Here is a 26,981-nt window from a genome sequence, read left to right as displayed (position 1 = left end):
GAACTGGGTTCTTTGTTTGTTAAATTAGTGCTCACAGGAGCACAGGAGCCTTAGCTTCCCTGTGTATGAGCGTGTGAATACATGTGTGTAAAAGCACAATGGAGTGTTTGCTTCTGTGCACAAGTATGGCCACATTTGTGCACACCTGAAAACAAAGCACCCAAGAGTAAGACACACACATACCACCATCACCCAGGATGGCCGTTTCTAAGTCATTACTTTTTATTTTGAAAGATTTGTCAAGCTCTTCACATCACTGTGAGAGTTTGCATGGTTAATGAGAAGCAGCTTTTTCATGAAATGCTTGGAGGGGAACAAATTCTCAGCCTGTGAGATCCGACCATTCCGTTGGCTTGGAAGTTTCTCTTGATTAGTAAGTAGAAGGTTTCAAGTGGCAGGGAGTGGGGAGAGGTGAGGGAGGATATGCTAGAAACTTTATGACAGCTGTCTAGATGGGAAAGATCAAACCAATTCACCAGCCTCACTTTCTCTACTTTACAACCTTCTTTGTCTTCCTCTTGAGTCTCACTTTCCTGAAACCGCCTCCCAGTGCCTAGAGCTCCCAGCAAGAGCCTGAAAGTCCATTAGCAATTGAGTAAGAGAATCCCTCGTGATGTTCTGGTCCACCCATGGCTCCCATGGCTCACCAAAATTAAAACCAACAGCCGAACATGGAAAGAAACTGCCCAAAGAGTAGAGGAGAGAGCGAGGTCCCGGGCTGCTGGGAGTCTCTTATATGTGTCACAGCCCTGGATTATTATGTCAATTGTTGACCTAGGCTACCGAGACTTGCCATCTGGGTTCTGACTGGTGGATCCTCAGGTCTCACAGTATCCTTGCCCAAATTTTGTATCTGCGTCTGTAACTTCCCTCTGCCTACCTCCAAACCACCAGGGGAAGACCCCAGGAAGTCCACATCCCCCAAAATGAAATAAGCACAGAGTCTGGGTTGAGTGTTAGAGTCAAATGCAAAATAAAAATGAAAGCTAAAGATATCTTGTGCTTGTGGAAGGTGAGCTTATGCAACTCTGTTTCCAACACAGCCAGTGAGACACTGTGCAGTGCAGGGGACAAGAGGGTTGTGGATGAGCCATGACCTCAGAGTTGAATTATGTGGGAAAATGCTGTGTCTTAGGTTCTAGTTCCTTTCTTTCTTTCTTACATTTTTTTTTTAGCACCGTTAACGTATTCAGTTAAATCTATGTTAGCACCTTATCCCCAGGCAGAACAGCCAACCATCCAAACATTTTAAACAAGGGGCTAATGGAAGGGGGAACATCAAAGGGAGAGAGAGTCCAGGACTGCAGCAGGAGGCGTGAACTTAGATCACCAGATCCTTGTTGATGTCCTCTGCAGAGGGAAAAGAGACGGGGTTAAAATAAGGCTCTACCACTTGAAAACAGAAAGGGGCTGGTCAGGAAGAGAAGGGGGGGCAGAGGGAGTGGGAACGAGAGACGGAAATAGGCTATGGAGATGATCAAATAAATCAGGTACACGAGTGAAGACGCCATGATGAAATCCTTGATTGCACACAATCACCATATGCTAATGCAACAGAGGCCGGTGTCCGTTCTAGGGTCTATTTGATCCACTTCCATCCCAGGACCCGGGGCCAGTGACCAGTCAAGGGCACTGAGAAGTGTGTGAATGGGACCTTGATCTCCCTGACCCTGGCCTATCTCCATCTCTTGTGCTGGTTGCCAAGTCACACTTCCTGTTTCCTCTCCCCAGGCGGCCAGTTCCCAAAATAGTGCTTACATGGAGTGAGGATTAATGTTTGAGGTTCAGTTAAAGAAACCTTTGGGCACAAAGTCAGAGAGAGCAGAGATAAGCTAAAGAGGCAAAGGAGACAGACAGGATAGGAAGGAGAAGGGACAATATCCCATCCTTCAGGGACACTTCTTCCCAGCCCCAAGCCCAAACACTCACGCTCCTTGATGCCAAAGCAGCCGGCCCATTCCTCCAGGGCAATGTACTTGTCGTTGTCTAGGTCACAGGTCTCAAAGAAGCGTGTGGTGCAATGTTCCATGGGGATGAGGGGAGCACGCAGTGGGGCCAGCTCAGTGTGGGACAGGTACCTGGCAGGGAAAGAGTAGGGCAGGGTGTGAGCATGGGAGAACACAGCCCAGTATGGGAAGTCAGTGGTAGGAGCCCAGGGCTGGAATCTGGTTTTACCCACAGCACCACACAGCCCTACTCCAGCTGATGGGAGAGGGTAGTGGAAGCTGTTCCAGTTCTGAGTCTATGAGCTTCATCGTAAGGGCCACTTGGCTGAGTGTTGGGGATATAGAAACATTAGATTTGGCACCTCTGTTATGGCATGTCAAAGTCTGAGATTTTCCTTCTTTCTTTCTTTCTTTCTTTCTTCCTTCCTTCCTTCCTTCCTTCCTTCCTTCCTTCCTTCCTTTCTTTCTTTCTTTCTTTCTTTCTTTCTTTCTTTCTTTCTTTCTTTCTTTCTTTTTTCCTTTTTTGAGACAGGGTTTCTCTGTATAGCCCTGGCTGTCCTCAAATTCACTCTGTAGACCAGACTGGCCTTGAACTCAGAAATCCGTCTGCCTCTGCCTCCTGGGTGCTGGGATTAAAGGCATGTACCACCATTGCCTGACCACACTGTAGATTTTTGATGTTCACACACTGATATAGCTGCAGGAGCCTAAAACGGGGTCTAAAAAGGCCTATCAGTCTTTTAATAGGGCTAGGATACAGCTCTGCAGTTGAGCACCTGCCCTGAGTCCTCCTTGAGGATCTACCAGTAAAGGGGGACCATGGTTCAGTGGTGGAGTATTTGAGTAGAATCCTCCAGTAAGGGGCTGGAGTGTGGTGTGGTTCAGTGATAGAGCACTTCCTAGAATCCCCTAGTGAGAGGTTCTATTCCCAGCACTAAAAATAAGAAGTAAGTGAACAACAAAATCTGGTGATGACTCTGACTTCCGGGAGAGGCTGAGCCAGGCCTGGCTGGGCGGTAAGATGAGAAGGACACATTGATTTCATGAATCTTCTCTATACCATGCAATGAGTGACTTCAGGGTCATCCTCCCTCTGTCCTCCACCCAGTCCTCTCTGCTGGTCTCAGACTCCAAAGCACGATCTTTGCTTCTTTTCCTTTTCTCTCCTCAGAATCCCAATTAATTGTCCCCAGAACACTATTACCCACAAGGGACTTCAGAGGATACTGTGACACCAATGTTCTTCACAGTCTCCTGCTTACAAGAGGCATCACACAAAATCTGAACTGGCCAGAACCATCCTTTGCTGTCTTGTGAGAAAACAGACTGAGGCAGCTGCAAGGCCACCAACAACTCTGACCAAGAGGAGGCTGGAGCACTTTCCCAGCCATTGCCCTGACACTCCATCTCGAACTTTCTCTAGGCCACTTGGCACATGGGATCCAGATGTCCCCCAGGACTCTCCCTTCCATACCCCTGTGTCACTCAGTTGGATCCCAGCCACCGCAAGAGCTTGGGAGAGGAGCAGCTGAGAGCTTCCCAGAGCCTAGGAAAGCCAGGAACTGGGAGGGAGTTGAGGGATGGGGGGTGGCCAGCGGGGTGGGTAATGTCCTGGCACACAACCGGACATAGATCAATGAGCATCTCAGAGAGGAACCTTTCTGACCTGATATCTCTCTTCCAGATATGCCAGCAAGGTGGCCCTGCCTGTCCCCTGAGTGACCACCTATTTCTCATATTCAAAGCAAAGAGCAGAAATGGCTCCAAGAAGGAGTGAGTGAGTTGTCTCTTTGGGACCTAAACAGGGCCTCTCACGGCTACAAAGAGAGGCCAGAAGTGACAGAAGGATATCTACTCAGTGTCAGCTCAAGTAGTGCTCTTCAAACTCTCTGAAGTCTCCTTAATGCCCAGACCACAGGCAAGAGCACCAGGTTGGGAATATGTGATATGGAAGCCATTGAAATTTTGGGGAACTTTTGGGGCCAGGTGGGCTCCATGGAGCTGAACCTCAGGAGGGATATGGGACATGGCCATTGTGATGGCAGCCCTATTCCACTGAAGGACCACAAGCAGGCATGAACAAGGATGAGCAAGGCCCTGAGGCTTGACTCTGGTCACATTGGAGGCTATTCCTAGACTCTTTTTCTCTGCCCACATGGGTCCCCTGCTCCTGCCTTCACAGGCCTTGGAAGAACTCTTTGTACTGCTGTTGATCACTTCCTCTGACCTTACATGTCTCAGGGCTTTCTTCCTCCCAAGTCTTCATCTTCCCGAAGGATGCTTGCTCCACCTGCTCCAGCCCTAAGCTGATGGTGGAGTCTTGGACTGGGAAGCAGCAAAAGTTGCTGAGGGGCCTTAGAGCCTCATCTAATGCCCTACCAGCCCCATCCCAGTACAAAGCTGAGCCTATGGTCCTGAGAACCCTGACTCTTACCCATCAATGGGGTGCTGATCCAGCTGACCAAACTGCCAGTGGACAGGGAAGATGTACATGTTGTAGTTCTTCTCAAAGTCTCGGGCCAGCAGCTCCACAGGGTGGTCTCCAGCCTCCAGGCGCTTCTCGTTCTCATGGATCTTTTTCACCTACAGAGGTGGAATCATCAGTTAACCAAGGGTCTAGCCAACAAGAGGCCAGCCAAGACTAGAGCTCACGATGAGGCTAGGAGACAGGTGCTGGTGATAGTCAGCAGCTTATCCACACACAGATGGGGAAACCATAGCAAGACCTGCTTCAAGCCACCATTGCCTATGGAGGCTTTAGAAGAGGGCAAGAACCCCACCCTAAGTCTCTGCCATGGGGCTAAACATGCTCACTAAAAGAGAAGGCCTGTTGACTCCAAAGGAGAGAGAATAGGGTTATGCTTTGGGTCTGTCTACTACAGACCTCCTCAGAGCCTCCAAAGGTAGCTGGATGTTTGTGTCCTGGTATCAAGGGTGAAGGCACCCTGCAAAGTGAGGCATAGACCACCTTGGGGCCTGGTTCTAAAGATTAGCCCTAGATCTCCATCAGCAGATTCCACGGAAATCAATAGCAGGCACACCATTCCAAGCTGGGAGGAGGCCACTTACACGCAGCTTCTGCTTCTCAGTGAGGAGGTTGTTGCCCTCATCTCTCTCGTACAAGGTGACCAGGACGTTTTTGAGCCAGTCACGCATGCGCAGAGGGAATTCGGTCAGCTCAGAATCCAGGCAGGGGGCGATGTCTAGGGCACAAGAGACAGGATTAGTCAGCCTAGACATGCAAGAGGGCACACATGCTACCCAACTACTCTCTCCTCCTTGTCTTACACCCCATAGCACTCTGGTGAGCAACCCTGTCCATGGTGTCTCTGCTCTCTGACCCAGAGTCTTTCCAGATTCATAAGTAAAGACTGCATGGCGAAGCTCAAGGCCTTGCAGCTTCCTGGCTTGTACCTAACCTGCTGAGAGGTTCCACCACCCCAGATGCTCTTGTGCCTTTCTAGGTGATGGCCATTGTTTGATCCCAGCAGGACTGAAGGCCAGCCTTTAGGAGGTGTTTGAAACAATCTGTATCCGTAAGTCCAGCACAGCAGCAGTGGGGAGAAGGCTCAAACATACACAGCTCCCAGAACCATTTTAGAGATCATAACCTCATCCTTGTCTTCAGAACATAGCACCCAGAATGTCACACCTGGAGATTTCTTCCACGCTCTCCTGTCATTGGACTTAGGAACAGGCTCTTGTTAAAGAAGAAGGCTCTTGCTTACAGCCAGACTATCAGAGCATCAGCTTTGGATCCAGTTAGGGTGGATACCTGGGGGATCTGATGCCTGCTCATCCTTGGCTCTGAGCCCAAGGAAAGCCCTTCCGTGGCTAGGATCACTGCCATCTGGGAGTGCAGATCTCCACATGGAGCTGGAGTGGGCAAATGAGTGGCCTCAGGGGCTGCAACAGCCACTTGCTAAGGACTCCTTAGACTATTCCTCACCTCATAGGCCAAGATTCCTCACCAACTTCCTCTATCCTGTCTTCTCTAAGGATCTCTAAATCTCTGTCTCCCCCTTGTATATTCCAGCCCTAATGTTAAGAGCTCAGGGCTAACTGCCCTCACTTTCTACAGCTGAAAACCTCAGGCTGGGGAGGGACTCTCCTTTGTTTTAATTTGGTTCAATTTGACTTACAGTGCTGGGGATGGGGGGGGGTGCAGGACCCTAAGCACACCAGGCAAACACTCTGCCACTTAGCTATAGCCCCAGCCCATGGGGAAGGGTGTTCTTATGTAGAACATGGTACAGATACACAGCTCATGTTGTCTCACAGGCAGTGAGTATGGCTTGGGAGACTCAGATGAGGAGGAAGCCCCAGAGCCAGCAGAATTTACAGCTTGGGTCACTAGCAATGGGCCAGTCAGAGCCCCTGGCATCCCTCTTCAAACTTCCCAGTCTTCTAGAAAAGGAGAAGGAGGGATATGATGGAATAAGAAGTTATGGTCTGTGCCAATGGAGGACTAGAGCCTGAAGAAAATGACAGGTATGCCCCTAATGTTTAACTTCATTTATCCACTTATATTGGTATGTATGTGTGCTCACAGTCATGTATACATACACACACGTGTGGAGGCCAGAGGTCAACCGCAGATATCACTCAAGGGCCATCCAACTTATTTTATGAGACATGCTCTTTTGTTGGTCTGGTGATCACCCATTAGGCTAGGATGGCTCTTCAGTGAGCCCCAGGAGTGTTCCAGGTTCCACCTCCTCAGCACCAGGGGTACAAGTATGTGCTACCACACCTAGCCTTTTTATACAAGTACTTTGCCTAGAGAGCTATTTCCCCAGTTTCAGGCATGTCCCTATTTGAATTTAAAATATTGAATATTCTGCAGGTCCAGGTCAAACAGTTTTTGTTTTTCAGTGCTGAAACAGGAATCACTTGAGTTAGCCTTATAAAAGAGCATCCTCATCATCAGAGAAAGAAAGAAAGAAAGAAAGAAAGAAAGAAAGAAAGAAAGAAAGAAAGAAAGGAAGAAAGAAGGTTTGGTTGTCTGGATGCTAGTGGAAGGTTCTTGCAGTCTTCTCTAAAATCTGCTCTCATGATGGCTAAGTCTTCCCAGGAGAGAAGACAGCTTGAATTAATTTTATGGATGGTCACACTGGGACTCATGGAGGGGAAGGGATTTACCCAAGATCACAGAGCTGTCATCAGTGAGGGCACAGAGCCATCTCCCTGAGAAGGAGTCTGGAAGGCATGAGGACACTCACATTTGCATGGTCCAATGTAGTCCAGGTGGAGCTTGTGGCCCTTCTTGGTGCCCTCCAGGGTGCACTTGGTTGCAAAGAAGTGGCAGGAAGAGTCGAAGGTCTTGTTGTCATTGCTGCACACCTGTTGACCAAGCACAGGGCACCTCCTTCATTCCCAAAGCCCTACCCAGTATCCCCGTCACTGCCATTTCAGACATGGGGACAAGGGAACCCAAACAATGAGAACAGCTAAGGTCTCACATACACAGTGAATTAGAGATTGGGACACAGAAGCCCACTTTAGATCCTGCTATTCCACTATATAAGGGTCATGGGTGACTTTGGAGCAGGGGCACATCTGAGTCAGGGCTAAGGCACAAAAGATACTTCAAGAACAGTAAGAGATAGGGGGAAAGACACCCGTGCATGGAAAAAAAAGTACACAGCACTCCAGGAGTCATTATCCTTCTGAAACACACAGTAGGGTAGGTGAGATGGCTTAGACAGTAAAGACACTCAAGCTAGGCATGATGGCACACACCTTTGATCCTAGCCCTCAGGAGGCAGAGGCAGGTGGATCTCTGTGACTTCAAGGCCAGTCTACAAAGCAAGTTACAGGCCAACCAGAGCAATACAGAGAAGCCCTATCTCATAAAACCAAAAAAAAAAAAAGCTTGCCAAGCTTGCTAAGCTTGCCATCAACCTTAATAACCTGAGTTTGATCCCTGGATCCACATGGTAGAAGACAACTGACTACTAGCATAAACCATCACACACACACACACACACACACACCACATAAATGAAGAAAGGGGGGAGAAAGAGAAAGAAGGAAGAAAGAGGAAGGGAGAAAAGGAAGAATGCAGCATAAGGTCACCCTGGCTTGATACTGATGACAGTTCCCTAGCTGACAAGGATGCTCACTGATCATGGGCTGCTTGCAGAGAGTACTTTAGGCAGAGTACCCATGCCCCCAGTGGGAGTCTGGAACTGGTCCGCACTCAACAGAGGGCAACTATGGATCAGTCCCTGGTGAAGACATTTTTGCGGTGTCAGAGCTGAGTAGCTTTGTGCATGCTATGTAGGTGCTCTATTAATGATCATAATCCTTATCCCTTCATTGTCTTGTTTTAGGACACTCTCATTCCATTGGCCAGGCTGACCTTGTAGCACTGTGTAGCAGAGCCAAGCCTTGAACTTTCAACTTTCCTCTTACTCCAGCCTTTCTGTACCAGGGATGATAAGCCTGAACCACCAGAGTTTGCTCAACTAAAACTGAAAGGCCAGTGAGACAGCTCAACAGGTAAAGATATCACATAGGACCTAACTCCAGAGAGTTCCAGAACATTACCGCCCCATGTTTGGAGCTGGGATGAAAGACCCCTGTGTAATCCTCCTAGGGGAAAAGGAAGACTCCTCTGGATGCTTCAGCCTCTCTCTGCTTCCCCTGCAATCCAGGTGACTATCCAGAATATGGACTTGGGTGAACCTCAGCTGGGCCAACTGACTCGTTGGGTCCTACTGGAAAACCTTGGTCATAGAGGAACCAAACAGAGAGTCTGGGGGTTAGCTGAGAGCAGGAGCACAAGTAGGAGCAGCCTTTGATAGGGGAAAGGCCTGACCTGCAAGTGTGGAGTCAATAAAGTCTTACACATTGCTGCAGGGGAGACTGCAGCACCAGAGAGCAGTGGGATGGGGAAGAAGAAGGAAGAGGTAAAAGTGAAGCTAATATGTGAATCCTAGAGGCAAGGATTGTCTTGGGAAGATATTGAAAAATGTGGGCCGGGTAGTGGTGGCACATGTCTTTAATCCCAGCACTTGAGAGGCAGAGGTAGGCAGATCTCTCAGTTCGAGGCCAGCCTGGTCTACAGAGACAGAAAAGAAAAAAGAAAAATGCACAGCTAGATTGGAAGAATTAGAATGAGATTTGCTGTCTTAAGCCAGATGGTGGATTGCACAACAATTGGCACAGGTGAGTGTTCAAAAAACATTTGTTTAAGTGGATGGATAGATGAGTATATGGGTGGATGGGTAGATGCGTGGATGTGTGAGTGGGTGGGTGGCTGAGTGGGTGGATGGATGTGTATGTGGATAGATGGATGGATGGATGGATGGATGGATGGATGGATGGATGGATGGATGAGTGGGTGGGTAGATGAGTATGTGAATAGATGGAGGGTGAATGAATGGGTGGGTAGATGGATAGATGGGGTGGGTGGGTGGGTGGGTGGATGGATGGGTGGTTAGGTGGATGAGTTTTGAATGGATGAGTGGGATAAGAAGATGGTTGGTTAAATGGGTGGGTGGATGGATGGATAGATGAATGAACAGATGAATGAGTAGACGGGAAGATAGGCAAATGGGTGGGTGAGTTGATGGTTGGCTAAATGGGTGGATAGATTCATGGGTGGATTTATGGTTGTGTGGGTAGATGAATGCATAAGGATGGGTGCATGGCTGGGTGGATGCATGAATATATGCTGGATGGATGGATGAATGGGTGGATGAGTACATGGTAAGTACATGCATGTTGGAGATAGAATGGAGACATTTGAGAAATAACAATGCTGGATCCTTGTCACATACCTGGCATCCTCTAACAGATGCCATAGCAGCTCTGTGAGTTCAAGATTCTTTCACCCTCTTTGGTTGTGAGGGACTAAGACTTGGAGACACTCAATGCTTTAACTAAAATCTCACAACTCTCAAGTGATGGAGATGAGGTTGGCAGTCGGTCTTCGAGCAGACCCCAGACCCCCATCTGTGGGCACAATGCTTTGCTAATTATAGAGGTATTGAAGGGCTAGTGAGATGGCTTAACAGGTAAAGGTGCCTGTCACCAAACCAGCTGACCTGAGTTGGAATCTTGGTCTCCACATGGTGGAAGGAGAGAACCAATCAAGCAAGTCCTCTGATGTCCACATGCGTGCATGCCACAAACACACAAAAGAAATAAAGTGTAAAACAAAATAGTAATAGAAGAATGAACTGGAGTGCACTCCTCCTGAGACTATGTAGCACTCAGTGATCAGTCTCAACACAGAGCCTGGAACCTGGTGGCACAAGGAAACTCTTAAACTCTCATCAGCGCTAGAGGGATGGGGCCAGGCAGGCTCTCACTTGTGACTCAGCTCCACTTTCCTGTTGTGACTGGTCCTAGGGAGGGGCCTTCTGAGAATGGAGCTTCTCCCCATAAAGAGATTTTTTTAACAGACACTATGCTTTGCTGGGCCCAGGTCCCCACTCTTACCTTCTCAAACTCGCCAATGGGAGCGGGGCAGCTGGTGGGGTCCTGGCACACACACATGGGGGTGTTGCTCTCATCCAGCTCACACACCTTGCCATGTTTGCAGTGATGGTTCTGGCAGGGGTCTGGGGAACAAAACATAGTGTCAGCTCACCAGGCTGGCACGTGCTTCCACACCACACGGTTGGGAGTTTGGGGCTGATAGCCTTTGAGTGTACTCCACTCTCAGCACTAGAATTTTGGGCATCCCCTAATCCTTTGTGCTAACAGAGTTTAGGGGAGCAGTTTGCTTAGTCTGGGGATTGGAGATTCAGTTGAAGGTTGGGACTAGACCCTTTTCAGAGAGCTGGAATGTCCGTCTGGAACTCAGAGACCTGGGGTGCAAATGGATCCCCCAGTGACTGAAACAACAGCTCCCTTCTTCTCAGCTCTCTGCTGAACAAGCACAGTGCAGCATTTCTGGATTCAAAGTACTTTCTAGAGTGACCTGGAAGATTGAGCTATTGTTGTAGATTCAACTAAGCTGTGAGGTCCAACAGTATAGAATCAGGTGTCCACAAAGGAAAAGGAAGAAGAACCCAGACCCATAATAGACAATGGGCCCAGCTATGACAGGAAACAAAGGCTGGGCATGGAAGAGGAAAGGGATATGACTCAAGACCCCAGGCCCAGCCTCTGCTCCAGCAAGCCTTGCCCCTTCTTGCCAGACACCCGTAGCTGTCCCCATGAAAAAGCTGAAGTGGGTGCTGAACTCGGTCTTCATGCTAGTGCAGCAAGTAATCTTATCCACCGAGCCTTTTCCTTGGAGCTTCCATCCTGCCTTGATAAGACACAGAAGCCCTGGTTCAAAGGGTTCAAACCTTGTTTGAATCTCCACTTCCAAAGTCCATGTCCTTAGACAGGGATGCCTCCATCTGTGGGCTCAAGACTGGGACCCTGAGTCACTGTCTCTCTACTTAAGGTATTAGAATTTACATCAGGCTCTGCTCCCTTGGGCCAAGTGGAAATTAAATGAGCCAGTCAGCTTTCTCAGATGGCTCCCAGGAGGAGCTTGAGCCCAGGCTGAAGCCCTGGGGCAGGAATCTTGGTGACCAGATGTAACCTATGAGAATCTGACACCAAACTACAGAGTTTCCTCTGTCCTTCACAACTTGGATGGCCTGGCTATAAACAGATCTATCCCAGACTTCCCTGACCTGAGGGTTCCCAGCTGGCCCCCCACAGCTACCAGAGCCCCATAATGCTTCTCCTTGGCTAGAAACTTCCTGTGAACTGTCCTTAGACCTCTACCCTCACAGCTGAGAGCGATCAAGATATGCCAGGTGACAGAGAAGAGACTTACTGTCAGCCATCACCTCCTCAACAGTTTCCTCTGCACCTTCCTCAAACTCTCCCATTTCCACCTGGACTGGGTTGGCACCCACAGGTACCTAGCATGGAAGAGAAAAGAAAATGAGTTCAGGGGTTCTCACTCCACCCCAGACCTGGGAGAGGGTTGCAAAGAAGGGGGCCTGAATGAAGCTTCAGAAACCCAGAAGAGAGCGTGAGGGGCACCCAGGAGAAAGGTGGGCTGGGCCCAGATCTCAGTGCAAATGCTAGAGTGAAGATTTTGGTGGAAATCTTATTACTTATTAGTATTCATTCAATTTATTAGTCTATATTAAATGTCTAGAGCCCTGGAATTTCATTAAGATAAATCAGAGGTCTCCAAGATGTTATGACAAGAAGGCATACCGTGCCCTCTATGCCTGCCAGGCCCAACTGAGTGGATTCTTTTGTTTCACATCAGGGGAGACCATGTGTGATAACAGAAAAAATATGAAACCCAAACATTTCTGAATCCTCAGGAGCTCAGGGCTCAACTGAAGGTTTGGGGAACAGTCAAGGGTACATGGGGATACTCAGGTTAGTATCTGTGCCTTGTATGCACATAAGGAGGGATGCATGTCCTGGTCCAATAAGGAACCCCACTGCACTTGTCTGGATGGCCCAAAGAAGGGACCAGGCAGAAAGGGATTAAGCCTGGGGTCACCGCCACCACCACCACACCACATACGTACCCCTGTCTCCTCCACCACAGTTTCCTCCTCCACTATTTCCTCAGCAACTTCGGTCTGCTGCTGGAAAAGAGAACAGGGTTCAGAGAGTTGGTCAAGGCCAAGGCCAGCTTCCTCTCTGAATTATCTCTGTCTGGGAACACAAGCCTGGAGGCTTGATGCCTCAGGCTGGAGCTCACAGTACTACTTCATTCTTCCTTCCTTTAAAAAAAAAAATCTGTTATCACAATGAATTTATTTGTGTATGTGAGTTTTATGTGGGGGATAGAATGAGCACCCATACCACAACGAATGTGTGGAGAACATAGGACAACTTGGGGAAGCCGGTTCTCTCCTGAGGTGTGGGTCTTTAGATCCTCAGGCTTGGCGGCCGACCCATCTCTCTGGCCCCATCTTTATTTCTTTTTTTAAAAGTATGGAATGCTTCACTAGTTCGTGTGTCCCCTTGCACTAGGGCTGTGCCGGTCTTCTCAATATCCTTCCAGTTTCAGTCAGTCTACTGCTGAAGCAAGCCCTCGTTTCTTTATTTCCTTTCATTTGGACAGGATCTTGCTACAGAGCCCAGGCTGACCTTGAACTTGTCAACTATGTTTTGGCCTTCCAAGAACTGGGATCTCATGCTTGAACCAGCACACTTGACTTTTATACACTTTCCACCAAACCATCTCGTCTATCCCTCATTTTACTGACAGGAGCATTTCTGCCAGTTAAGCCTCAATACATCCCCAAAACAGCAGAAGCAGACTGTGGTGGTTTGAATATGCTTGGCCCAAGGAGTGGCATTATTAGGAGGTTCAGCTTTGTTGGAGTAGGTGTGGTCATGTTGGAGGAAGTGTGTCATTGTGGGCGTGGGCTTTAAGACCCTTATACTAGCTGCCTGGAAGCCAATCTTCTAGCAGGCTTCAGATGAAGATGTAGAACTCTCAGCTCCTCCTGCACCATGCCTGCCTGGAAGCTGCCATGCTTCCACCTTGATAATAATGGACTGAACCTCTGACCCTGTAAGCCAGCCCTAATTAAATGTTGTCCTTAGAAGAGTTGCCTTGGTCATGGTGTCTGTTCACAGCAGTAAAACCCTAACAAAGACACTAAAACCAAGACTCAGAATGAATACCCTCTGTGACTCCTAATAGATGCCAAATCTCCCTGCCCCTCACATGTGACCTCATTTTATGGCTATTCGGAAATTCCCTCCTGACATTTCAGACTCCAGAAAGAGCAAGTTGGGTGACGAGAAACTTTCAGGCCTCTGATTGGCTGTAACCCCTTCCAAAATTAACGGTAACCTCACCAATCTTCAGCTAAAATCTGCCTGCCTGATGAGTTTGGCCAGAAGCTGCCATCTACCTGCTAGTGAACAGCGCAGAGAATGCCAGTGTGAAACGTTGCTAGCCAGGAGTGCTGGCACACGTAACCCCAGACATCGGGAGGCTGAAGCAGGGGTGGAGGAAGTAGGAATTGGAGGCAAACCAGAGTATATAGTGAGACCATGGTGGGGCCAGGAAGCGAGGGTCTCATTTAGCTTGATTGGCTCTCATTAAATGTTTCTCTTTGAATGTTTCCTTTTTATTTCTTCTTGCTTCACATTTTCAAGATGGAGTAATGGTCATTTGTGGTTCATTCCAATGGCAACTCCTCCCTCTCCCTGCCCAGTTCCAGTCTTACTCCAAGATCCGACTGGAGCTGTTGTCTACCCCAGGTCTCCAACAGCCTCGAATGCAGAGATCTTTGTCTGCATCTTCTCTATCTCCCGCAATTCAGCCGGAGTCAGTTACTTACTATCTAATATCTTCCCAGATTCAGAAGCCAACCTGTTCCTTTCTCTGGACCTAGGTCCTTCTGCCAGCTTCTTTCCCACCAACAGTCCCTCATCCCTGCTGCTGACTCCCTCTCTGAAGAGGTCAGATCCTGCTAAGAGTGCCGGAACTAGTGTGTGAGCTCTGAACTTCACAGAGAGCTGCTTCCCTCATGTTAATTCTCCTAACCTTGTTGGCTTAATAAAGAGACTTACTTATTTTTAATTTTTTTTAGATTTATTTATTTTATGTGTATAAGTATTTTGCCTGCGTGTATGTCTATACACTATATACATGCCTGGTACCCATAAGAGGTCAGAAGAGGGCGTCAGATCCTCTGGTTGTAAGCTACCATTTGGGTTCTGAAGATCGAACGTGAGTCTTCTGCAAGTGCCCTTAACCACTACACAGTCTCCTTTTATTAAAGACAGGATCTCATGTAGCCCAGGCTGACCTCAAACTCACTACATACCTGAAGATGACCTTGAACTCTGGGTATTCCTACCTCTACCTCTCAAATGCTGAGACTGTAGGTTTGTTTTCCTAAGTCCAGGTTTATGTAATGCTGGGGATTGAACCTAGGACTTTGTGCACAAATGCTAAGTAAGCACTCTACCAACTGAGCCATATCCCTGATGTCTCCTTGAGCACCCAGAGCAAGTTCAGAAGCTGGAGAAAATGGGATGAATTAGAACTCAGACAGCATCTTCGGTTACTTACAGGGGCTGCCAGGGCCCTCCCGGCCAGGCAAAGGAGAAAGAAGATCCAGGCCCTCATGGTGCTGGGAACTCTGCAAGAGAAGAGAAGAGGAGTCAGCAAGAGAGACTTCCTCCTGAGTTCCTGGGTTAGATGGGAATGTTAACTAAGACAAGTGTTGACCTCTTGGCAGTGGAAAAGACTCCTCGTTAGAGCTAAGATGCCCTTTGCACCTCCAACGCCCATTGTCCTACCTCTTCATATAAAACACAGTCCTGGCCTGGAGCCTCCAAGGGAAACTGCAGCTGCAAGCAGCAGCTAATGGAATTCATTTTTCTGCCGCTTGGCTCCCCACCCCATCTCCAGTTTCCTTCTATTGAGGATAAAGGTACAGAGTTTTCTATATATGGTCATGAGATGAGGTCTCCGTTCTCAGTACATCGGTTTCGGTTTTTTAAGTGATTGGAAGAAGACAACAGGCTAAAAAGTCAAGTTTGGGCCTTTGATGCCTCTTGCTCTAAGACTTTTGTCCCCTATTCCATAACCGTGTCCCATGCTCCCTAGGCCCCCTCTGCCTATGCTTTTCTTCCCCTCCCTCTGGCTCCCTCTTCCTCTTCCTCCCTCCTCCCTTTCCTCTTCCCCTCCCCTCCACACTCCCTCCTCTGCAGTGGAGAAGTCAACAGGAATCCGAAACAATGAGACACACATTTAAGACAAAGCCTGAGTAAGAGTCTGAGGTGCCAGGAAGGAACCTGGGGGATCATGTTTCCTCTACCCTACCCACAGGGACAGCATTCTTTGGATCCTCTAAGGAAATATCCAGAGGTGTCCCTGTGTTGCAGAGGGGATGTCAGCTAAGATCTAAACTGTTCCCCTGATCACTTCCCAGATGCCGGACTCTGAACTCTCACACAGTAGCCTAGAATGGATCTCTGGAGCAGACTTCCGCTGAAGACTCAGGAACGTGTGGTGGGAACATTGCTTCCTGGTGCTAACCAGACAGGCTTCTGTTACCAAGTGGATCTAGAAAGTTCTTGCTAGATATGCCTCCCTCAAGCTTGCAGTTTATGCTGTCCCTTTCTACAGCCACACAGAGCAAGCCAGCTCCTTCTTGCCCCTTCAGAGCTCTCAGTCAAGAAAGCAATGGTGATGCCTTTCTTATTGGTTTCCCAAGACTTTCCTCTTAGCCTCTCCAACCCTAGCACCTCTCCAACTTTCTCAGCTGACAAAGCTTGGTGCTGGGAGATGCAGTGACAGCTCAGGCAAAGCTACTGAGCTTAGATTCAATGTTCAGGATTCTTATTCCACCTCGATATTCTCTCCATCTCCATGTATGGGTTACACCCTTTATTCTCTCTAAACCTTGGCTCCCCATCTGTCAACAGGGTCAGAAGAGGTAAAGTTTCAGATGACTGACAGGAATGGAGCATATGCTAGCTTTCAGTCCCCGGCTCCAAACAAGCACAAGGAAAGCGGATCTTAGCGTGTCCCCTCCTCTAGTACCCACCTTCTTTCCTCAGATAATAGTATTTGGAAGAAAGAAAAAAAAAGTCCAGATCCCAAACATCTTTGAGCTGAGGGTGTGGCACACAAAATAGTACTTGGCTAGCATGTATGAGGCCCTGAGCTGAATCTACAGCACCACAGAACTTTTCAGACAAGACTTGACTAGCAGAACAGGCAGAGGAGGGAGAGGCCATAACGATCCTGTGCTAGGCTAAACTGGAAAGAGCCTTAACCCCAACTTGATGGTGTGAGCATGAAGTAAAACTATAAGAAGTTAAAGAAAGAAATTGATTTGGAAGTTTGGCGTTGTTTCAGGACAGATCCACCTGCCCAAAGGGTCTAGTTCTCCCTGTCTAGGCAGTTTCTGGAACATTCTTCCCCTCTCACAGTTGCTCACTTGTTTCCCTTCTTGCTTCTCCATTTGGAAAACCGTTGTCCAGCATCCTCTGCATGTGGCTTTGGGCAGATGGAACGGGAGAGAGGGCATCAATGAAGGACTTGTCTGGGTTTGTTTGAAATGAAAAGATCAAAGTGTGGCTGGCAGCTGGAGCCCAAACGTCACCCAGGCCAGGCTTCAACAGTAGAGGAGTGAAAGCTCTGGGGAGGTAGCCAGGCCGGGATATGTCATAGGCTTCAGGTTTGAGAGCTAGAGACACGATTCCTAAGGTTGGGTGTCTCATCCAAGCAGAAGGAGGGATCTGGGGACCCTAAGACCCCCCCTGTCCCCCACCTCCAATCATCGTGTCCTTTCATTCTGTCCTGTCTCAGAACCTAAGTCCTGGAGTGCTTCCTGGATTTAAGCCCAGAGTCTGGGTAAGGGTAAGGAGAAGGGCAGACATAAAAACTCAGAGATGATTATTTTCCACATATTATAGTTCACCAATCCCAGAATCCTTTTCATCTAGATGTTAGGGGGACCAGATAGGGGAGCCCCTTAACTATTACGGATGAAGGGCTACATTATCTGCCTGCCCATGAGACACATCTTTGAGGTTCTGCAACATACTTCTGGCTAAAAAAGCTGGAGTCTACCCTTCAAAGCTTGTTTGAGGCACAATAGTCAACGCAGGCACAAGGTAACTGTAGCCAGTACAAGGCAGCCATGATCTTCCACATTCAAACTTAAGTCCAGCATGCTTGGGGAAATATCCTCAGCGTTCTCACAAACCAGCCTTCCAAGGAGGGCCTGAGGAAGGTCTTTCTGCCATCCAAGTACAGGTGAGAAGGCTGGGGCCTAAAAAGGAAGATCCATGCCTCTAGCTAGCAGTCCAGCACATGAGTGACAGGTACCAGTATGGTCTCTCAACTCTGATGTTTCCCTTGGCAGACACCTGCTCCTGGGTAGTCATTAAGAGGGTGCCCACTTGGGCCAACCTGGCCTGAGAAGTAGGCAGGAAAAATGCCCTGGGCAGGGTGGGAGGGAAGTGGAGGTGTATTGCCCTTGGCTTTGTGACCGCCGAGTGCAGACACCCCTGGCGCCCCCTTTCTCTGTTCCGTACATTGAGTCTCTTTCTTCTGCCTTTATTTGTTCTGGAGAGAGCTGAAAACTGAACCTAGGCTGCCAGCAGGACCTGAAGCAGAGGTTACTTGTCTAGCTCTTTGGATGGAAAGGATAGGATGGAAAAGTACAGCCAGCCCCTAGCTCTCACTTCCCTTCAAACCTAAAGGGGCTCCTGGGAGTTCCCTGTGGACATGAAGGCGCCACTGAGTACCTAAACCTAGGGGCAACCTCAGAACTGTGGGCTTTTAGACAGTGTGCCTCAGGACCACAGACTCTGAGGATGACCTAACTCAAATGGAAAGCATGTGGAGAAATGCAATCCCAGAGACCTTCCTAAGGGTCTCAGGGGCTAGGTTAGCCTTAAACTTGGTCTGTAAACAAAGATGATCTCAACCACCAGATCCTTCTGCTTCCACCTCCCAAATGCTGCAATTACAGGCCTGAATCACCATACCCAACTCTCTTGTGTTTGGTTGGTTTGGGTAGGGTGAGGTGGAGTCATTTTTCTCTTTGAGACAAGGTCTAACTATGTAGTCAAAGCTGGCCTCAAATTTGTGACCTTCCAGCCTCTGCTTCCTGAGCGCTAGGCACCACCAGGCCAGACCACAGGGAGTTACTGAACCTTAAAATGCTGCCAGTGTGAAGGACTTGTTGAGAAAGCCTGCTCCAGAAGAGCAGTGTCCTCCAAAACCCTTTGCACATCTTGGACTATGTCTATGAGTGAAAATAAAAACAAATAAACAAACAACAATAACAAAAAAAAAAAAAAACCAGGGATTGAAGGGAGAGCTCGGTTGATAAAGGCAAGCATGAGGACCTGAGTTCAAACCCCCAGTACTCATGTAAAACTCAATTGTGGCAGCACAAGCTTGCAACTCCGGCACTGGAGAGAGACAGAGACAGAGGGATCTAGGCCTTGCAGATCATCCAGTCCTGCTGAATCAGCAAGATACAGGCCTGTGAAAGACACTGTCTTAAAATCAAGGTGGACAGAGCCTGAGGAGCAACCGCTGAGGCTGACCTCTGGCTCAGAGAGAGACAGAGAGAGAGAGAGAGAGAGAGAGAGAGAGAGAGAGAGAGAGAGAGAGAGAACACAGCATACTCCAACATAATAAGCCAGAAACCTTGAAATACCTCTAGGTTCCCCCTAGAACAGTCAGACACCCTTGGGCAAGGAAGCCCCTAAGGTTCCTGACTATTCTGAACTCCTGAGTTCGCTCAGCCTATCTTGAAGTGTCCCATCTCCCTCTTGCCCCAGATTCCTTGCTTTTATTTCTATTTCTTGTTGGAAGGGATGAAGCTATGGGAAGTGGTTAGAGTGTCACTAATGCTAAAACCTAGAATTGGTTCTGGGCAGCTCAGAGGCGGCTCCAGGCTCTGTGGCTGGACACAGCCCTGCTGAAATTCCAGTGTCTCCTAAAGTGCCACGTTTCACTTTGTCTAGACCAGGCTGGAGGAATTCCTGCTGCCTCCGCACCCTCTAGACCATGTGACTGGGTCCTGCTGGCAGTTCAGGCTGAGTTTTCAACTCTCCCTAGAACAAATAAAGGCAGAGGGAAGGAACTCAATGTACAGCGGTCCCTGTTGCATCAGGGATGACCACAAGTGGAGGGGATAAGAAACATCAAAGTATCCAAAATGTAACATCTGGAAAAGACTAAAGGATTCCAAAGGAAGCGGATATGTAGCACACCAACCTTCCCATACCCCTTCCGTGTATGTAGCAGACATTACTAATCAATCATATAGTCTTTCCCCTTAAAGTCTAGAGTGAAAACCACTACTAGTGGCTTGCCATTGTGGGCCACATGATAGTTCTTTACCATGTCTATACTTTAGACAAAAACTCACAGCTTTGAGAGAGAAAATAGGTCACTCAAATTCCTTGGGCAAGGTGGTTTCTGAGCCAAACATTCAGAAATATCTAAATTTTTACTGTGATTTTTTTTTTCCAATCGAGATCTGAAATCCTAATGCCACAAGCAGCACAGGATGATCCAGAGAGATCCTTTAACCCAAGACTTTAAATCAAGTTCCTGGAAGGATGGAGCTGCTATCTCTGTTCATGGATTCCCTACTGGATATCTGTGGCTAGGCATGTGAAAGCTGAGCTGATTTGCTGCCCAACACGTCCTTGGCCAGGGTAGAGGCTGTACCTCTAAAAGCGTCTGATAAGTCACCATTTGCTGGCCCTGGCCTTGTGCAACCCAACTGTCCCAGAAGTCGCAAGCAAGGCTGGAAAGGTGTAGGATCCACACTATAGTATAGGGGGAAGGTAGCTTCCTCCATCCCCAGGGATGGCTAGAAGCTGGTACCATCCCCCTCTTCTGTTGGTTTAAGTCAGAGGCTAGCTAAGGAGGAGCCAGAGGATAACAACTGAGAAATCATTTGTAAGCCACGTTTGCTGGGTCTTGGGCCTAATGACTAAGTCATTTAGGCTGGAATAGACTAGCAAAGGGAGGAAGGAAGTGTTGTTAATCATGTATTATGAATGATTTAGGTCCTTCGGAGCAAGGTCAGCTCCAACTGACCGGAACCTGACAAGTTTCCCAAGATCTGAAGGCTGGATGAAGACAGCAGCCCGCTGTATAATCTCCAGTGAGCTAATTTCCCTTTCTGAGTTTCAACTTTTGTATCTTGGAAAGAAAGGCACTCATGTGCCTGTATTGAGGCAGGGTGGGGGAGACATACTTGTGTGTGTGTGAATGTCTGTCTCTCTCTCTGTGTGTGTGTGTGTGTGTGTGTGTGTGTGTGTGTGTGTGTGTATGAGAGTTAGAGACAGAGACAGAAACAGAGAGAGATACGGAGAGGTGTCTTCATTGACGAATAGTCTATTTAACGGTATACGTGTTTGCATCCTTGTTTGTCTGTATAGATGACATATGGCCTGACATAACATCTGTTACTAGGTGAGGATTGGAGTTTTCATACTTATAAGAATTGCACCTGGGGGAAGGACATAGCAGCTGGAGAAATGACTCAGCCTTTAAGAGTGCTTACTGCTTTATTAGAGACCTCATGCTCAGTTTTAAGCTGCCGTGTTGGGCAGCTCACAGCCATGTATGTTAACTCTAGCTCTAGAGACTTAGATGCTTGATCCTGACCTCTGAAGGCACCCACATGCATTGTGCTTACATATACATATATTCACATAAATAAAACCTTTTTGTTTTTCTGTGCAGCCCTGGTTGTGCTGGAACTCTCTCTCTGTAGACCAGGCTGATCTCAAACTAACAGAGATCTTTTTGTCTCTGCCGAGATTAAAAGTGGGTACCATCACCATGTGGATTAAATTTTTTAAAAATGTATTGTTAAAATATCTTTTCTTAAAGAATCTCTCTCCCTCTGTGTAGTGTGTGTGCATATACGTGTGCATGTGATTGTGTAAGTGAGGATATCACTCGGGGGAGAATATGAAGGTGTGGCTACATCCTGCACTTATTTTTAGCCAGGCTGGTGGTAAAATCAGTATCTACATATTTAAACTCTGTGCCCCATGTGTTCATGGTTGCCTGTTTATCTCCCCAGACTCATCTGCCAACCTAAAAGGCTTCAACAAGCAAACATACTTTGCCTCATCTCCTCTGCTGTTTAATACTTATTTTCAACATGAAAAGCTGTATCTGGAAATAGCAAACCCAGCTGTGCTGCAGAGCCCACAGCTGGATAAGGATAGTGCCTCCCCAGCCTTCTTCCTGTTTCCTCTCCTAAAGCAAGAAGGGAGGCTGCTATTAAACGTGCAGGAAGCTGCTGCTCCTTCCAAGGAAACCAGTGCCTGGAACTGGGTTTGGGGACATCTAGTTCAGATCATGCCCACCTGACAGATTTGGGGAACTGAGGCTAAGACAGGTAGCATCTTTCCGAATGTCATCATTGAGCTGTAACCTATCCTTTTGACCAATACCTGCCATTCCTTCCATCCTTTCTTCCTTCCATTTCTGTGTGTGATGTATATATGGTGTATGTGAGTGTGTGTGTGTGTGTGTGTGTGTGTGTGTGTGTGTGTAAGCCAGAAGTCAACACCTTCTTTGGCTGTTCTTTACCTTTTCTTTTTTTTTTTTTTTTTTTTTTTGAGACAGGATCTTCCTACAAAACCCTCAGCAGCCTGGAATTCACTTATATAGACCAGGCTGGCCTCTACCTCCCAGAGATCAGCCTGCCTCTCCCTCCTAAGTGCTGAGATTAAAGGCAAGTGGCTGGAGGATGTAGCTCAGTGATAGAGAGTGCGCTTTGCATGTGTGAGGTCCCAGGTTCAATCCCCGGCATCTCCAGGCAGCTGTAAACTTGCGATTTATTCTTTCTCACAATAAAAAGATTTTCACTACTTGCGGGCTGGAGAGATGGCTCAGTGGTTAAGAGTACCGTCTACTCTTGCAGAGGTCCTGAGTTCAATTCCCAGCAACCACATGGTGGCTCACAACCATCTATAATGAGATCTGATGCCCTCTTCTGGTGTGTCTGAAGACAGCTACAGTGAACTCACATACATAAAATAAGTAAATCTTAAAAAAAAAAAAGTGGGGGGCAGTGCCACTAAGCCCATCTACTTTGTATTTTGAGACAGAGTCTTTCACTATCCAGAAGCTAATGATTCAGCTAGGCAGGCTGGCCAGTGAGTTCTGCAGACTGGCTTGTCTCTGCCTTAGTAGCATTGGGATTACAGACAGGCATCATTGCATCTGACTCCCCAGGTTGAGAGTAATGAAAAAACCTGGGGTCCTCAGGCTAATGCAGCAAGCATTTCCAAATGAGTCCTGGTTCCAGCCTTGATCACAGTCTTTCTTTAGAGGAGGATGCGTTGCTCTTGGGAAATTGACAAGAAGATCCCCAAATTGAAATATTAATTTAAACAATGCATTTTAAAAAATACTCCTGTCACCACTTTCACTAAGAAAATGTTCTCTGGACCCCAAATGTTGGAGCTGCCAGAAGAAAAAGGACTTTGAATAATCCCCTTTGTGCTAAAAATCAGTCTCTTTAGAAGGGAGTGAGGTTGCAAAGTGCTTCCCAGTACATGCTTTAGTCCGGCTCATCCTGCACCTTCTCCAGGGGACTGCTGCTATTACCCGAAATAGGGAGGAAACCAGAGCTCAGGAAGACAGATTAGTTCAAGGTCAAATGACATCTTCTAAGCACAGATTCAAACCCTCTGTCTCGAAAAGGGCAGTTCTAGAGAGGCTTATCACAGTCCTGGGGGCCCTGGGACGTGGGAGATGGGGACAGGGCAGAAGTTTGCTGTGGTCCTTGTATCGGGGCGGGAGTGGAGTGCGGTGGCGGCAGCCGTAGCAATGGCTTGGAGGACTGGAACTTAAAGGTCCCTGAGCGTTCCCAGAGTCCCCTCCCAGCCAGTAGGCAGAGACCCTAGGGGAAAAAAAAGGTTGCCGTGGCAACTCGCATTCCTCTCGGAGTGAGTCACCAGGGAGAAGAGCCTCTTGGTGGGTGGGGCTTGGAGAAAGTTTCAAAAGCAGACTCCTTCTCAGCCACCCCCACTCCCTCCCCCTCCCCCAGTGCGGCTCTGTCGATGTGGCAGCTGATGGCTGAGTTAACAAGAGTTAACTCTTCCCTCAACCACTTCTTTCTGGTTTGGTCCTTGGCAAATACAAATTTGTTTCTATCCTTCCCGTCACATCCTCGCACCATTCTTCTGGGGGTCTGGCCTCTGTTTAGGGATATCTTAAACCTAAAAGCTGTGGACACCCATCATCTCTCACACAAACACACACGCAGACACACAGACATAAACACACACTCACATACTCACACTACTTCCAGAGACTCTTTGAAGCTTATTCATAGACCACTTTATAGACTCAACTAAGTGACCTTGCTTGGGAAGTCTTAGGGGAATACAGCTACCCCCAAAACTATCCCTCTTCCCTAGGACAGGAAGGCTACACCCAGGGGAGATGCTATGTGAGATGGCCCACAAACTGCCTAAAGCTTGCCACCCCATATACGCTCTGCATCTCATGCCACTCCCTGCACTTGGAAGGTTCTAGAAACTTAAAAGAGTTGCCTGTGGAGACACTCCCTCCCCTGCAGGTATGTTGTGTGTCCCTAAGGCAGACGACAATGATTGATGCCTATTCCCTTTAGAGGAGACTTATTTCAGTCATCCTAGATGTCACACACAGGAAGTTTACAAAACAGCTTGGGGCAGACAAGATTTCAGCAGGCTGGTTTGAGTCTTGAGTAGGTTCAGTAGTGGTGTGAAAGGTGTCCTGGAGCTAAATCACCCTGTCTCCCTCCTCCCCATCACACCCTCCTCCCTCTGGATTGTATCAAATTGTCAGCTTTCTTAGATGTCTAGATACAGCAAAAGCAATGTTAGTGAGTGCCCGAGATGACCATCTCTCAGAATTAGGATGAGAACAATGGCAACCTCAGGCTGGGAGAGACAATGGCATTTTGGGCTGACTGTTGCCACAGGGTGATGGGGTGGGGGTGGACAGAGATTCAAGGGACCTGAGCCTTCCCAGAGGAACTGACTAAAGGGAATGCCTTGCCTTGGCTGTTTACAGATCTGCTTATCCTCCTTGCAAAGTCCCATTTGGACAACAGTGTTCTGACCCAGAACTGGATGTCTGTTCTCCTAGAATAGGAAGCCAGACCCAGCAGGCTGCCAGCCAGACTTTCTCTGGGTTGGCAGCTGTGATGGGCAAATGAGGATCAGATTCTCAGAAAGGGAGGCAGGCAGCTGCCACCGTGGGTGACAGAGGACAGACCAGTAGCCTCTGCCACCAGAGAACACAGAGAAAGTGGTCGCAGCAAAGCATGGATATTTTCTGCAGTGCTACAGAGATAACAAGTTCCCCTGTGAGTGAGCAACAGGCTTCCAGCTCCCCTCCCCCTGAGGGTAGTCAAGGGGATGGGGCAGAGGGGCTGATGAAGCTTACAGAAGGGCAGGGGCTGACAGGGAGATGCATACCTCGGCACAGGCAGGCAGGCAGGCAGTCAGGCAGGCGGCAGAAGAGTTCTGGCGGTCTGAAGGGCTGCAGGAATGTGGAGGGGTTTAGAAGCAAGCAGCAGGAAGCCACTTGGAGCTCTGGGCAGGGTCTGTCTCACCCTCCGCCTCCACTCAAAGGCCCTCCTCCTCTGTCTCCTCCTTCCCCTGGCCTGCCTCCCCTTCTCCCCAGAACCAAAGCTGTCCTTTCTTTCTTCCTTCCTTGCCTTGTGGTAGGCTGTGTGCTACCCAGACACCCTGGCCCCACCTGCCTCATCTGTTCTGGGGCTCCTGCCTAAACAGACATGAGGATTGGGGCTGGGTCAGTTGCCAGAATCACCTAGAACAGGCCAGGCCTTGTTCAGAGCAGAGGCTGAGGACGGAAGAGTCCTAGGCATTACCGAGAGCCTCAGAGGCACAGCTAAGCACCTTGTCCTACTTTGTACACAGCTAGTGAACTTGACTGAGCACTCTCTTGGGCTTAGTGATGTGGAGAAGGGCAGATCGAGTGCGCACTGACATGGCGGGGGGGGGGGAGGCTGTGACAAAGACAGCCAACAAAACAAGCTGCCACTGGTGATACTGGTGGCATCATCCTTGGTAATGAGGCTACATGCCCTCTAGCTCTAGTAGGACCAAGCATAGATAAGCGAGGGGTTAGAACTGAGCTGGGAGACTTGCGTGTCAGTACCTGACAAACTCAGAGAGCAATACTATTGATAGTCAGATCAGAAACAGTAACCAGGGTTGGTGGGGAAGCCATTGTTGGCACAGCAGGCCTTTCTTTTAGGTGTTGTTTGGTTTTGGATGAGGTCGAATGTAGCCCAGGTTGCCCACTCACTATGTAGCTGAGGATGACCTTGAACTTCTGATCTCCCTACCTCTACTTCCTGGGAACTAGGGATACATGTGTGCGCTACCTATGCCACCAATGAAGCTGCATTTCCAGCCTGACTTATGTAGTATTAAGAGACTATTTTAGAACTATTTTTAAATTTTATTTATTTATTTTATTTACATGAGTACACTGTCAGACACACCAGAAGAGGACATCAGACCCCATTACAGATGGTTGTGAGCCACCATATGGTTGCTGGAAATTGAACTCAGGACCTCTGGAAGAGCAATCAGTGCTCTTAATCACTGAGCCAAGTCCCAAGCAGCCATTTTAATAACAAGGGCACAGGCTCATGCAGAGCAAACGGCTTGCCCAGTAACACCTGACCAGAAGTGGTCTGAGAACACTGAGTCTATATTTCAGCCCTGTTCTTTTGGGAACATGGACTGCTCCATCTGTGCTCTTGACTGAACACTTTGTGCCTGCCTACTTGGGGAGGTACCAGAATGGATGAAGCAGGAGCTTTGGGTGTGGCTAAAGGGATGTACCTCACGCACAGAACCACCTCCTCAGGGATGCAGACTCCAAAGCTTCTCCTGGAGGGTCAGACCAGCAATGCCTTCCTGAAAGTATAGATATCAAAGCAGTCATTGGGTTTGGATAACAGGGACTGGAGAAGGCAGAGGACAGTCCAGAGATAAGCTTATATACACCAGGGTCCCTGCCTTTCCTGCCATGTCCTCGTTTACCACACTCCTCCTGGCTCACTCTCTCCAGCTAAAGCAGCTTGCTCTCAGTCTGTCAGGTACCCCAAAGTCATCCATGCCCCGCAGTTCTTTGATCCTCACTTTTCCTCTGCCCGACACTTTCCCATGTGATTTTCTTGAGCTTGGACCTTTCTCATCCTTCAGAACTTGATTCTAATGTCACCTCCTTAGATAGACCCTCCTCGTCCACTCAACATATATGTCTCCTTGCCTCTGTCACAGGAGGTGGTTACCCTCAACTTCATCTCCCTCCCTCCCCCCCTCCCTCCCTCCCTCCCTCCCTCCCTCCCTCCCTCCCTCCCTCCCACACCATCTAGCACCATCTGCTGCCTTCCCTTGACAACAGCAGCCCAGGAAAATGGGGCCTTCGTGCATCTCTCAGTCTGAAGGTTTTTAGCTAGTTTTGCTTTGTTTTTAATCAGTGAGTGGCCTTCCACTATTCCACCTGAAGAACACAGAAGATGTTCTTTTCTTGGGGTTCTA

General features: G+C 48.4%; 1 protein-coding gene and 1 non-coding gene across 3 annotated transcripts; both read right to left on the bottom strand.

The window, feature by feature from the left end:
• Positions 1-200: 200 nt before the first annotated feature.
• Positions 201-25,163, bottom strand: Sparc (secreted protein acidic and cysteine rich). Of its 2 annotated transcripts, none has more exons than XM_028775918.1 (10): positions 24,879-25,163; positions 14,968-15,037; positions 12,455-12,514; positions 11,737-11,824; positions 10,398-10,519; positions 7,169-7,289; positions 5,016-5,149; positions 4,381-4,529; positions 1,930-2,078; positions 201-1,350 (listed from the first exon to the last, which is right to left on the bottom strand). In XM_028775918.1, the coding sequence occupies exons 2-10, from the start codon at positions 15,022-15,024 to the stop codon at positions 1,322-1,324; spliced, it is 909 nt and encodes a 302-aa protein (XP_028631751.1). In that variant the 5' UTR covers positions 15,025-15,037; positions 24,879-25,163; the 3' UTR covers positions 201-1,321. The 2 variants fall into 2 exon arrangements, with proteins under 2 accessions (XP_028631751.1, XP_028631752.1); XM_028775919.1 differs by having other exon boundaries at positions 12,455-12,511.
• LOC114628050 lies at positions 12,861-12,962 on the bottom strand. The gene has a single exon (XR_003712437.1). It is a non-coding gene; the product is annotated as a U6 spliceosomal RNA (small nuclear RNA).
• Positions 25,164-26,981: the final 1,818 nt, after the last annotated feature.

The sequence above is a fragment of the Grammomys surdaster genome, unplaced genomic scaffold (assembly GCF_004785775.1).
Source record: "Grammomys surdaster isolate TR1022 unplaced genomic scaffold, NIH_TR_1.0 262, whole genome shotgun sequence".
NCBI lineage: Eukaryota > Metazoa > Chordata > Mammalia > Rodentia > Muridae > Grammomys > Grammomys surdaster.
The sequence above is the reverse complement of the archived record's forward strand: the minus strand, read 5'-3'. Positions and strand labels throughout refer to the sequence as shown.